Below are 12,921 nucleotides of genomic sequence, written 5' to 3' on the forward strand. Positions count from 1 at the left end.
CGCGGACCCTCTACTAGATACTTTTCCCCAGCGAGCTCGCCAGAGAGGAGCCGCAGCACTCCCGGGCTTTTTATCTGCTATGGGCCTCACAGATGTCTGGCGTCACCTGAACCCGACAGCGCAGCATTACACACATTTCTCCGCACCACACAACACCCTCTCCCGAATTGACTACTTTTTCATTCTGGGGGTTGGAATGAGCTCTGTGGATAGTGTTGACATTATGCCGCGGGGAATTTCTGATCACTCCCCGGTCTCCCTTCACATTTCCACTAAGGAGTGTAGGCGGGGTAGGATATACCCGATCTATCCCACTTATCTGCAAGTCCCTGGTATCAAAAAGAAGCTCAAGTCAACCACCACACACTATTTCAAGGAGAACACTGGGTCGGTCGCCTCACCTTCAATTCTGTGGGAGGCATATAAGACGGTCCTCAGAGGGGCGTCCATATCTGCCATTAGTGGGCATAAGAGGGAATCCAGGGCTACACTGGCCAATTTGGAAGCTGCCTTACACACGGCGAACACTGCACATATGACAGACCCCACTCCGGAGACACTCCATGCACTACAGCTTCGCCAGCAGCAACATCAGGCGCACCTTACAGTGATCACAAAGGGACACCTCGCGAATACAGCGCACAGGATCTATGACGTGGGCGATAAGGCAGGGAAGATGCTAGCGTGGCTAGACAAGCGGGGTGGCAGCAACAAAGGGATTCACGGACTCTATGATACGAGCGGCGTGCTGCGAACTCACCCAGAGCACATAGTCCAGACTCTAGCCTGCCACTTCCAGAACATCTACACACCGACACGGCTAGTCACTGAACGGGAGGCCTTAGATTCACTTCGCAACATCCATGTCCCGGTGCTCTCACCAGAAGCACAGCAGGAACTAGACGCAGACCTGACTGTAGGAGAGGTCCAATTGGCAATACAGGCGCTACAATCCGGCAAAGCCTTAGACCCGAACGGGATTCCTGTGGAGTGGTACAAGGCGATGGACTCAGTCCTGGCCAAGCCCCTCCTTGACATGTTTAACGACAGCCTACAGAAGACGCTGCTCCCACTAGATCAACGCACAGCCACCATTGTGGCCATCCCAAAACCGTCCAAACCACCAACCGATTGTACCTCATACCGACCCATCTCACTGCTCAATACAGAAGCGAAGGTCCTGGCGAAACTTCTGGCCAGCCGCCTCACCAAACATCTCACTACGCTGATACACCCTGACCAATCGGGCTTTATGCCACATAGGAGCACGGCACTTAATCTGCGAAGGGTGCACGGGGTGTTGGCAAGGGCGCATCTCCTTCAGGAACAGACAGTGATACTTTCCTTAGATGCTAAAATGGCATTTGATTTGGTTGAGTGGGAATACCTCTTTGCTGTACTAACCCGCATGGGCTTCGGGCCCCTATATATGGCGTGGGTGCGATTACTATACACCCGGCCGATGGCGCAGGTAGTAGCGAACGGGCATATATCCTCAACCTTTCCACTAGGAAGGGGAACGAGGCAGGGATGCCCACTATCGCCCCTGTTGTTTGCGATAGTGCTAGAACCACTGGCAATCCTGCTACGAGCGACGCCGTTGTTTAGAGGGATCACGTGGGGCGACGGGTGGGAGGACAGGGTCTCCCTCTACGCCGACGACATGTTGGTATACATGACTGACCCGACTGCAGGGGTGCCCGCCCTGCTGGAGATCTGCGATGAACATGGTAAAGCATCCGGGTATACCCTGAATTGGGCCAAGACGGTGCTCTATGTGCTTGCCGGCCAGGCCCCGGTGTTGCCGGCGACCTGCCCTCTTACAGTGACCACCTCTTCCTTCAAGTACCTAGGTATTTATGTGACGAGAGATGCTAAACAGTTCTATGTCGAAAATTTGCAACCGCCTCTGCAGAGGTTGCGTGCAGATGTCCAGTATTGGGCTACGCTACCGCTGACCCTCCTAGGGCGCGCGGCTCTCTACAAAATGATGGCTCTCCCGAGGTTTCTGTATGTACTAGAGAACTCCCCATATGTGGTTAGCCCGCAATACTTCCGGCGAGTGGCAGCGCTGGTCTCCAGCCTGCTGTGGAATAACGGGCCGGCACGTATAGCACAGGCGAAACTAGTGAAGAGTTGGTACGAGGGGGGTGTTGCACTACCTGATCTCCAATTATATTACTGGGCGGCACAGCTTAAAATAATTAATCACTGGATTCACGTTTCCAGAAGCGATCCCGCATACAAAGCAGACTGGTCGCAACTGGGGACGGCTGACATGCTGTCAGTACTGTACAATCGCCAGAAGGTAAAGACCCTGCTGGGTCCAACATTCCACACTGCGACACTCTGGCACATGGCGCAGACCCGCCTGGGATGGAAAGGGAAAATCACTAAGCTGACGCCACTTTGGGACACCAAGGCACTGGGCACACTTAGGGCCTGTAAAGGCTTTGCGAGATGGGATGACATAGGAATCTCAGTAGTTGGAGACCTCTGGGATAAGGGCACGGTTGTTCCCTTCCAGCACCTCCAGCAACAATACGGCCTAGGGCCCACTGAAACATTCCGCTATGTACAGATTCGACATGCACTACTGCGCGCAATCCCACCAGACACGGCACTCCCAGAGTCCTCACCCCTTGAGGATAGACTGCTCACCGAATACATGGAACAAAAAGCGACCTCGCTCACGTATAAGAAATTAATTAATAACACGCCTGATCCCACACTCAAGCTTAGGGAGAAATGGGTAGCTGAGCTAGATGACATGGATGAAACGGAGTGGAATGAGGCATTGGCCTCCCCGAGGGAGGTGGGCATATCAGCTAGGTTCCGCCTGATACAGCTCAAGGTGCTACACCGCACCTACTACACTCGCACACTGCTACACAGAATACAAAGGGCGCAGCACCCATACTGCCTTAGGGGATGCGGGGAGGAGGGGACTCTCCTACACACGTTTTGGGAATGTCCACGCATAAGGGAACTATGGCGCCAAATTATGCGCACAGTCTCTCAAGCCATGAATGTGTCTGTCCTTCCGGAACCTCGCAGGTGCCTGCTGAACATTTGGGAACCTACGGACTTGAACAGGTACGAACAATTGTGGGTCACCCTCGCAATGACGGTGGCCAAACGAGACATTGCACAGAGGTGGGGTGCTCCGGAGTTACCTACGGTGACGGGATGGGTAAGAAATATGGACCTTCTCATGATTAAGGAAAGGGCAGTGTATGTGTTGAGAGCCTGCCCTCGTAAATGGAACCGGGTATGGCTGAAGTGGAACGCTTATAGAGGTGACCCATGTGAAGCTTTGCCAGAGGGTGAGGACTCGGATTCGGAGGAGGAGGAAGACTAGTGGCTGTAGAGGGATACTGTGAACGAGGGAGGGACCGGGGGGAGTGATGCACGCACTGACACTCTAAACGAATTGCTGATTTGTTAACCTGTGAGATGGTATAGCAGAACATACGCAGACTCTGATGTAGTGATGACAGTTGTTTGGTTTTATGAGTACTTTTCTTTATTCTTATGAGTACCCGCTCATGCGCTGTAAGAGACAAATCAGCCTTCTGCCATGGAACTGTGTGGGCGGGGAGGAATTTAGAGGAAGGGAAGACGCTGGGCATGGTGCGGCATATATCTGTTTATTAACTTTTGACTATCAGGCCCTGCATGAACACGGTAACTGTTACTATACTCTATGTTGCATACTATCCCCACCCGGGGAACTAGCTACTGTTCTGTTACGGCAATTACAAATGTCATACTGCTATTTCCTCTAAATTCCTGACAATAAAGAATTTAAAAAAAAAAAAAGAAGCTCAGCATGTGATGTGAGAGCCGGGTCCAGGCAGAAATGACTACATATCCATGACATCCACAGTCCCAGCCTTCTTCAAAGCTTGGCTCGGCTTACTCTCTGACTGCCTACGAGGAAGTGAATGGATGCGCGTAATACTCAGGAGTGAATCACAGATTATTCTGTGCCACGATTTTGAAGAATTAAGAACTGTACGGATAAAACAGAAATTGCCATCCAGCTCCCCTCTCTGCCACAGGAGCCTATGGGCCCAAAGTAATTATTTGACCACCACATGCACGGGTGGATAACGGTGCCCCCCTGGTCCTGAGGAAGGCCCCTTTGTAAGGATCAAGGGTACCCTACATTTCGCTGAAGTCGAAACGTCGACTATCTCTTATTTTATGCCAATGTGGACAACAGTGCTTTCTCACTGTGTCAAAGTGAACATATTGGTTATGAATATGTGTTTTTAGCCTTTTGTCAGGCTGGACAGGCTTCTTATATAACACTGTGAATGTATATATTGTCACTACCCTTCCTTTTCCACTGAAACCCTCACTTTTACACACAACAACGTCCCTTTTGTCCCACTTTTGGGGCACTTTTCGTACAATTTCCAGATATGTGCTGTGTTTTGAACATATCAGAATATGATTAAATAATATTGAACAAGAACCTTTATTGTGAGTAATTCAATGAATGTTATTGTGCAAATAATTGTTTTTCCACCGAGTTCACCATCTTTTATACCGATACTTACCCAGGTCCCAGTGCGGTCTCTGGGTTATGCCCATTTTTTGTAACTACGCTCTGACTGCCAGCAGCACACAGCAGAGCTATTGTAAATGTATTTATATAGCGCTTATTACGCCCCGACGAGGCGTCAAAGCACTTTTCGACAGACAGCACGCTACTCCGGAACCCAAAGAAGAATAGTGGAGAATTAGTATAGGGAAATATGAAATTAATTTGAGCAGTGAACATGTGAGTCTGTTAGTTGGATTGTAAAGGATAGTGGAGGGATAAAAGAGGGAAGGCTCTAGATAGTGTTTTTTTTTGGGGGGGGGGATCAGAGTTGTAATGGGCGGTATGGGATGAGTAAAGGGATGACAGAGAGGGAGAAGTCAGAGGGAATCAGTTTTGTGCGCTAAAGGTGCACAGACACAGGAGCTGCACGCCTTGACCAATTAAGGGCACTAAATGCATGAAATTTAATGAAAGTGTGGTGATGCGAGAATAGGCATTAAAACGAGTTTGCCTAATCCATGATGCGTGGCACTTGGCAGGGCTGAAAAGGCAGTGTTATCCTTAAGGATGCTGGCTTTTGAGGATCAACCAAGGCTTCTCTAATCTCAAAGGCATCCCTAGACTCTATTTTATACAGGATTTTAAGGGTGAAACGTGGTAAATTGCTGCAAGGCAGGTACATAGAGGATTGAAGAAAGTGCTTCCTTTTTTTCTTTAGGTCCTCCTAATCAAAGACTTGCAATCAATTAAACATTTTTAGGATCAGGAAAGTTTGCCAGGATGGTTGTTTATTTACCTTAAAGCTAAACTGTGGAACGTTCTGCTTGTAACTTTCAGATTGACTCCCAGCCACCTGACCTTCAGAAAGCTTCTTAAACCCAGATAGTTCCACTATTCATTTTCTGTTATGCATTTGCAGATGCTTCCTAGTGCCAGGACATCTTCAACAGGATATCTGAGCTCAATAAAACCATGACATAAATGACCAGTGGGACTGATAACCCCTTCACAGGCCCTATCAGAAACTGTGAGGTCCATGAATTTACAGCACAGCTCGCATGTACCCCCCAGAGATTTAATAGTAGCCAAAATCTTTGAGGGAAACTGAGGGGGAGAAAGAGAAATGGCCAGGGTCAAACTAAGCTGGAATTACGGATTCCTCTTGGTGATTCCTTATTCTTCAAGGGATTAAACTCTGGATATCCTTAAAATCTGTCCCTCCAAGGTAACGGGAGCACTGCATCATCAACTCTGGGGTGTGTGCGATCAACACCCATGTATCAGTGGGACTCGTGATGAGGTCATCTCTTAGATAAGCGCAACTAATAGGCCGCTTATTCAACAAGATCAATAGTCACAGCAAACATTAGTCAAAATATATCAGGTTAAACAACCAAACTGAAGATGTATTACTCACTCCTGGCCAGACATGGACAATTTCTGTCCTCACCACAGTGTCCACTGGATCCTGGTTACCAAACCAGTACTGTCGGCTGCGATAGATGACTCCACAGCTGGGGCACTCAATCACATATCTGAAAAATGGTGATAAACGGCAATCAGAAGGCAATTTACATGAGAGGTGCAGTAAGGAGTGTTAAACTGGCTGTCACATCCCACAGGGAGGCACAGTCTGCTGTTCAGCCCTATGAAACACCATGCTTAGTGCTCAGGAATAGATTTCTTGGGCTCAAGAAACAGATATCTCAGAGATCACAAGCTGCCTCTGTCAGATACACTTGGTCCTTTTTTCTTTGCATTCTAGCACACATAGTCAAACAAGGATTGGCAAAGCCAATAGGTCTTGCCTATGCAAGAGTTGTTAGGTGTGTCAATGTGTGTTAGCCATCTTGTACAACAGCATGACTGCAGTTCAGCATGGCTAAAGGTTAATGGCATAAAGGAGAGTGGCGGGCATAGATTCTCAGAGTGGCGCGGTGTAGAGTGGCGCAGCTTAGTGTCATACAGTGCATAGAGTTGTATGGGTTGTCGTAGAGTGGCATGGCGTGGAGTGTCGTGGAGGGAGTAGAGTGTCAGAGTGGATGGGAGCAGTGTGGAGTGGCATAGAATGGAGAGGCATAATGTAGAGTTGAGTGGTGTAGAGTGGAGTAAAGTAACTGGTGTAGAGGGAGTTGTGTGGAGTAGATTGTCAGAGTGGAATGGCATAGAATGGAGGACTGACCATCGTACAGTGGAGTGGCATAGATTGTTGTGGAGTGGCGTAGAGTGGAGTAGTGGGTTGTAGACACTAGTGTAATGTAGGAGCATGGAGTGGTATAGAGGGTGCTGCCTAGGGTGGCACAGAGTGGAGCAGGGTGTTGTAGAGTGAAGTGGCATGTAGCAGAGTACAGTTTAATGGAGTAGTGTCATAGAATGGAGTATAGAGTTGTGTAATGTCCTAGAGTGGCCTAGAGTGAAGTGGTGTAGAGTACAGGGGTCCAGAGTAGATTAGCGTAGAGTGCAGTGGCATACAGTGCATTGGAGTAAAGTGGTGCAAAGTGCACTGGCGTAGAGAGCAGTGACAGAGGCACTGGTTTAGAATAGATTGCAGTGGCGTAGAATACAGTCGTGAAGAATTGAGTAGAGAGGCACGGATTAGCTGGCGCAGCAAAGACTACAGTGGCGTAGAGTGCAGTGATGCAGACTAGAGTGGTGTAGAGTGTCCTGGCATAGAGTGGAGTGGGGCAGTGTAGAGTACAGTGGTGTGGGGTAGAGTGGCATAGAGTTGAGTGATACAGAGTAGATTCCAGTGGCGTAGAGAGGACTAGTGTAGATTGCAGTGGAGCAGAGTGAAGAGTAGAGTGCAGTGGTGCAGAGTAGAGTAGCGTACGGTTCAGTGGCAGAGAGTGCAGTCTTGGAGAGCAGAGTGTCAGATTGCAGAGGTGAGGAGTAGAGAGGGGTAGAGTGGTGCAGAACAGAGCAGACTGGTATGAGAGCAGTGGCATAGAGTACAGTGGTGCAGTGTAGAATAGAGTGATGTGGAGTGCAGTAACAGAGTGCAATGGTGTGGAATGCAGTGGGGTAGAGTGTAGTGGTTTAGAGTAGAGTGGAATAGAGTGCAGCAGAGTGGTGCAGAGTATAGTGGTGTAGAGTGAAGTGGAGAGGAGTAGATTGACGTAGAGTGCATTGGTTTTAAGTAAAGTAGTGGATTTCACTGGCATAGAGTGCAGTGGTTTAGAGTAGAGGGGCTCAGAGGAGAGGGATGCAGAGGATAGGGTTGCAGAGTGGAGCAGAGTAGATTTTTTCAGAGCAGAGTGAAGTGGCGTGGAGTGGTGCAGGGTAGAGCGGAGTGTTGCAGGTTCGAGTCTTGTGGCATAGAGTAGAGTGACAGAGTGCAGTGGCATTCAGTTAAATGGCGTAGAGTGAAGGGCCAGAGTGCAATGGTGCAGCGTAAATTAGAGTAGTATAGAGTGGATTGGCATAGAGAGATGTGGAGTGACGCAAAGTAGAATGGAGTAGCGTGCAGTGGCATAGAATGCAGTGGTGCAGAGCAGAGTACCATACAGTTCAGTGGCAGAGACTTCAGTGTTGCAGAGTAGAGGGTCGTAGAGGTCAGTGATGTAGAGTGCAGTGGTTTAGAGTAGAGTGGCATAAAGAGCGGTGGCGTACAGCGTAGTGATGCAGAATAGAACAGAGTGGCGTAGAGTAGAGTGTTGTAGAGTATAGTGGTGTAGAGAAGATTAGAGTGCAGTGGCATAGAGTGTATTGGCTTTGAGTGAAGTGGCGTAGAGTGTGTTGGCTTAGACTGCAGTGGTGCAGGGTACAGTAGAGTGGCACAAGGTAGATTGCAGTGGCTCAGAGCAGAATAGCTTTGTGTAGAGTTGAGTGGCGCTGTGTAGAGTGGAGTGGCGTAGTGTAGAGTGCAGTGGCATACAGTAGATTGTTTAAGAGTAGAGTGAAGAAGAGTAGAGGGGAGTGATGCAGGGTCGAGTGAAGTGGCGCAGGGAAGAGTGAAGTGGCGCAGGGAAGAGTGAAGGGGTGCAGGGAAGAGTGCAGTGGCATAGAGTAGAGTGGTGTAGCGTGCAGTGGTTTAGAGTAGAGTGGAATAGAGTACAGCAAAATAGAGTGGTGCAGAGTGAAGTGAAGAGTAGATTGGCATAGAGTGCATTAGTTTTAATTTAAGTAGTGGATTACACTGGCGTAGAGTAGTGTAGAGCAGAGGAGAGTAGCGCAGAGTGGAGCGGAGTAGATTGTTGTAGAGTGGAGTGTTGCATGGTAGAGTGGAGTGTTGCATGGTAGAGTGTTGTGGCATAGAGTAGAGTGACGTAGAGTGCAGTGGCGTTCAGTAGAATAGCATAGAGTGTAATGCCAGAATGCAGTGGTGTAGAGTACCGCATAGTTCAGTGGTGGAGACTGCAGTGTTGAGGGTCGTAGAGTTCAGTGATGTAGAGAAGACTGGATTAGACTGCACTGGCATAGAGTGTATTGCCTTTGAGTGAAGTGGCGCAGAGTGTGTTGGCTTAGAGTGCAGTGGCGCAGGGTACAGTAGAGTGGCACAGGGTAGATTGGAGTGACGTAGAGTAGAGTGCAGTAGATTGTTTCAGAGTGAAGTGGCATAGAGGGGAGTGATGCAAGATCGAGTGAAGTGGTGCAGCATAGACTGCAGTGGCATAGAGTAGAGTGAAGTGGGGTATAATGGAGTAGAGTGAAGAGTAAACTAGAGTGGAATACAGTGGAGTATAATGTAGTGATAAGAGTAGTGTGGCATATAGTGTAGTGGCATAGAGTGGTACAGAGTAGAGTGCAGCAGCATAGTGTGCAGTGGCATAGAGTGCAGTGGTGCAAATAGTTCAGTGGAGAGAGTGCAGTGTTGCAGAGTAGAGTGTCGTAAGGTGCAGTGGTGTATAGTACAATGCCAGACAGTGCACTGGTGCAGAGTACATTGGTTCAGAGCAGAATAGAGTGGCACAGAGTGCAGTGATGCAGAGTAGATTGCGGAAAGTGCAGTGTTGAAGACTGCATTGGTTTTGAGTAAAGTGATGTAGAGTGCATTGACAGAGTGCAGTGGTCTAGAATAGAGTGGCGTAGAGTGCTGTGGAGTAGTGTAGAGTGGTGCAGAGTAGAGTGGCGTTGAGTAGAGTGGTGCAAAGTAGATTGAAGTGGCTTTGGATTGACGCAGAGTGGAGTAGAATGCAGGGCGCAGAGAGCAGTGGCGTAGAGTAGATTGTTTTAGACTAGAGTAAAATGGAGCGGAGTGGTGCAGAGTAGAGTGCAAAGTAGATTAGAGTGGTGTAAAATGGATTAGTGTAGAGTGCACTGGCGTAGAATTGAGTGGTACAGAGTAGAGTTCATTGGCAGAGAGTGCAGTGTTGCAGAGTGGAGTGGTGCAGAGTACAATGGAGTGGTTTAGAATGGAGTGGTATAGAGAGCAGTGGTGAAGAGTAAAGTAGAGTAGAGTGGTACTAAAGAAGCTTGGAGAGGCGTGGAGTGGAAGTGAGTGGAGTGGTGCAGAGAGGAGTTCTCTGGCATGGAGTGGTGTAGATCAGAGTGGCATAAAGTAAAGTATTCGTGGTGTAGTAGTGAACTGCCAATACAGACAACACATCTTCTATTGAAATGCCAATCACATTTGCAAAGACATACAGTCAAACGACAATGTGTGGAAATGTCATCACTTAGTGTATTGATTTTCTTTGAATGTATTGAAATATTTGTTTCCACCACACTTCCAATGTACAAAAAACTATGTTTCTTTTGTGCCTGCCTAATTTTGATATATTCTTAAATATCTGCACAGATCATTTACAGACATTTAAATTTTGTTGTGAGCTGGGAAAAATAATATCCTACAGCCTTCCTCAAGCACATTCCATTAGTCGGCATGATTGTCACATATATCCTCTCACTTTGAAGTCAGAGAAAGAAAGGTAAACACCAAGCTTCTTCGAAAGACTAAGCCGGCATTTAACCTCTGCCTTTGAATGCACAGTAAATGTTGCAGGATAAGAATAAGATTTGAAGGCCTGTTTACAGAAATCGAACACTGGTGGAAGGATACAGTAAACAAAGCATGGGCCAAGGAATATTTACCATAGATTCTGCTTTTGCCAGTAAATGAATAGCAGCCATCAAGAGAGATTCCGTGTGTGACTATATTTTCTAACAGGCTTGGGAAATTTGTGAAAATGTGGAAACTTTTGATATGGTACTTTACATCACTGCCTTTGGAAAGAGATTATACAACTGCAATAAGGGAATTGGGCTTGTTTGAGATGGCTGGTGAATGAACAGCACTGCCTTACCTAAGTGGTTTGATATTTGGATAGGGTCAAAGAAGTGGACTGGTGTACTTGATTTTGTTGGGAGAGTAAGATGGGGATGTTGGGGTCAGCAAACAAGCTGAATTTGTACTTGTTGAATCACTAATCTAAACTATGATAGCTGAGGACTTTCATTTGTTGGATTGCAAGTGAACTGGGCAAAATAACAGTGACTTTAGCATGTCTTTCCTGTGATACCACAGGCTGCATTTGGTGTGTTGTGTTTCTTTTATAAAAAAAATCAATAGAATATGTTGGAATTAAAGAGGGAGGCTAGAGGGTTTAGGAGAGCACAGTGCCCAAGCCAACAATAGAGGATAAGGTGGTATGTGCACCCCACATGAGATCCAGTTAGGTTAGGAAGGAATCCAACAAAGTGTTGAAAAAGAGCTTTGAAACAGAAGGATTTACTGGTTCTTTTTTGTTGCTTTATTTACGTTTTGAATGGTACAACAAGGAAAAAACCACACTGTGACCTCCATGGTGTGCATCATTTGCTGTCCAAAAAACAATGCAGAAAACACCTACATTTTATACTAAGACATCATGACTGCAGCAACTCACAAGAATATCATCATGCAACCCTCAATCCAATCCTCTTTATCATCAAACTCTCCCTTCATTCTCTGACAGACACAGATGTGTCTCTAGTTTCCTTCAGGTCCTTGTACATTGTTTATCTCCTGAAAGTACGATAGGTTTTCAGCGGGCCCCAGCGGGTCGCGAGTCCCTGGGGGACAATGTGCAATAAGTCTCTGAGATTTCATCACATAATTCTAAATCTGTGTGACAACTATCAACCGTGGGTGGCGTCCCTTTCCCAATTACATGGTCACATGTTGTTTTATCAGCAGTAGGACCTGGCCAACAAGATTTCTACAGTGTCAGGGTATCCCTTTAATATGGTCCAGAAATGCTATCAAGGCCTCTGGTCGAAGTGGCAGATCCACGATATCGCTTAGTAGTTGGAATAGTCGAGACCATTAATTTGCAATCCCCACACAGTTTCATGCCAGGCATATAAAGTCTGCCACGGTTTCTTACATCTCTCACATGTATTGCTGCTAAGCATCCCATAGCTATGTAGTTTAACAGGAGTGTAGTAGCTTTGATGGAGGAAATTATAACGCCTGCCATTTATAGAGACTTTCCTAGTGTGGTGGTAGCAATATTCTCAATATGTGTCTGTTACTCGGATGCCTAGATCCACCTCCCAGCTGTTCCTAGACTGGGGATCTACTCCGGGCAAGTCTCATGATGTAGTGGTGTACATAACAGAAATGGTTTTGTTATTCAATGAGCCAGTGGTAGCAAGATTCAGCAGTCTCCAATCTGCCCGTTCCTGAGGGTAAGTAGGGAAACACCTTCTTTGTCACCTTCTGCGGCCTGATATGGGTGAATATCGCAAGTGGTGTAGAGCTGCCTTTATTCAGATATTTAGTTAGGGGGAGAAATACCCCTCCTCATATATTCTCCCCAGCATAAGGAGTTGTTTTATACCGTAATAGCGAATAACCAAAGGCTCTCTCCTGAGAAGTAATTTGGGGCTGTATATCAAATTTAAATGTGGGGAGTACAAGACATCCACTCTAGAGACCTGAGCAAGTCATGCCCATGTCAATATTGTGCAGTCCACTACCGGTATGTTAGACCTTGGCCTTGTGGGGCTCTTTAGGATGACATTATTTAGCCTATGGGGGATTGGCAGGCCCAGTTCCAGATCCCGGTATGTCACCTGTCCATAGTTATGAAACCAGTGAACAGCAAACTGAGGTTGTGCAATGTAATAGCAAAGCTCTAAAAGTGGAACAGCAAAGCCTCCCTGCTCGTACACCCTCTGCCATACCCTCAAAGCAGTTTGTGGCTGTTTAAACACCCAAGTGAGCTTGGTTAAACAGGATTGTAGCCAAGTAGAAATCCCATGGATCAGTGGGACTGGAATATTCTGCAACAGATATAGGAGTGGTGATAGGATCACCATCTTTATGAGGGCGACACAGCCCGCCATCATTATGAGCAATTTGATCGATATGGCAGTACTGGTTTCAATTCGGTCTATTAGAGTACCGTAATTCTCACGTATCCCTGTGGATTTGTATCTTAAAA

The 12,921-nt window shown here is 47.2% G+C and overlaps 1 protein-coding gene across 1 annotated transcript in view; it reads right to left on the reverse strand.

The window, feature by feature from the left end:
* The window catches only part of ZFYVE1 (zinc finger FYVE-type containing 1), a 210,771-nt gene that overhangs the window by 46,868 nt on the left and 150,982 nt on the right, over nt 1-12,921 (reverse strand). The window contains exon 8 of the mRNA XM_086937085.1: nt 5,973-6,090. Coding sequence (XP_086793211.1) covers nt 5,973-6,090 — 118 coding nt within the window. The remainder of the gene's footprint in view (nt 1-5,972; nt 6,091-12,921) is intronic.

Source organism: Lissotriton vulgaris, chromosome 9 (genome assembly GCF_964263255.1).
Source record: "Lissotriton vulgaris chromosome 9, aLisVul1.2, whole genome shotgun sequence".
In the NCBI taxonomy this organism is placed as follows: Eukaryota; Metazoa; Chordata; class Amphibia; order Caudata; family Salamandridae; genus Lissotriton; species Lissotriton vulgaris.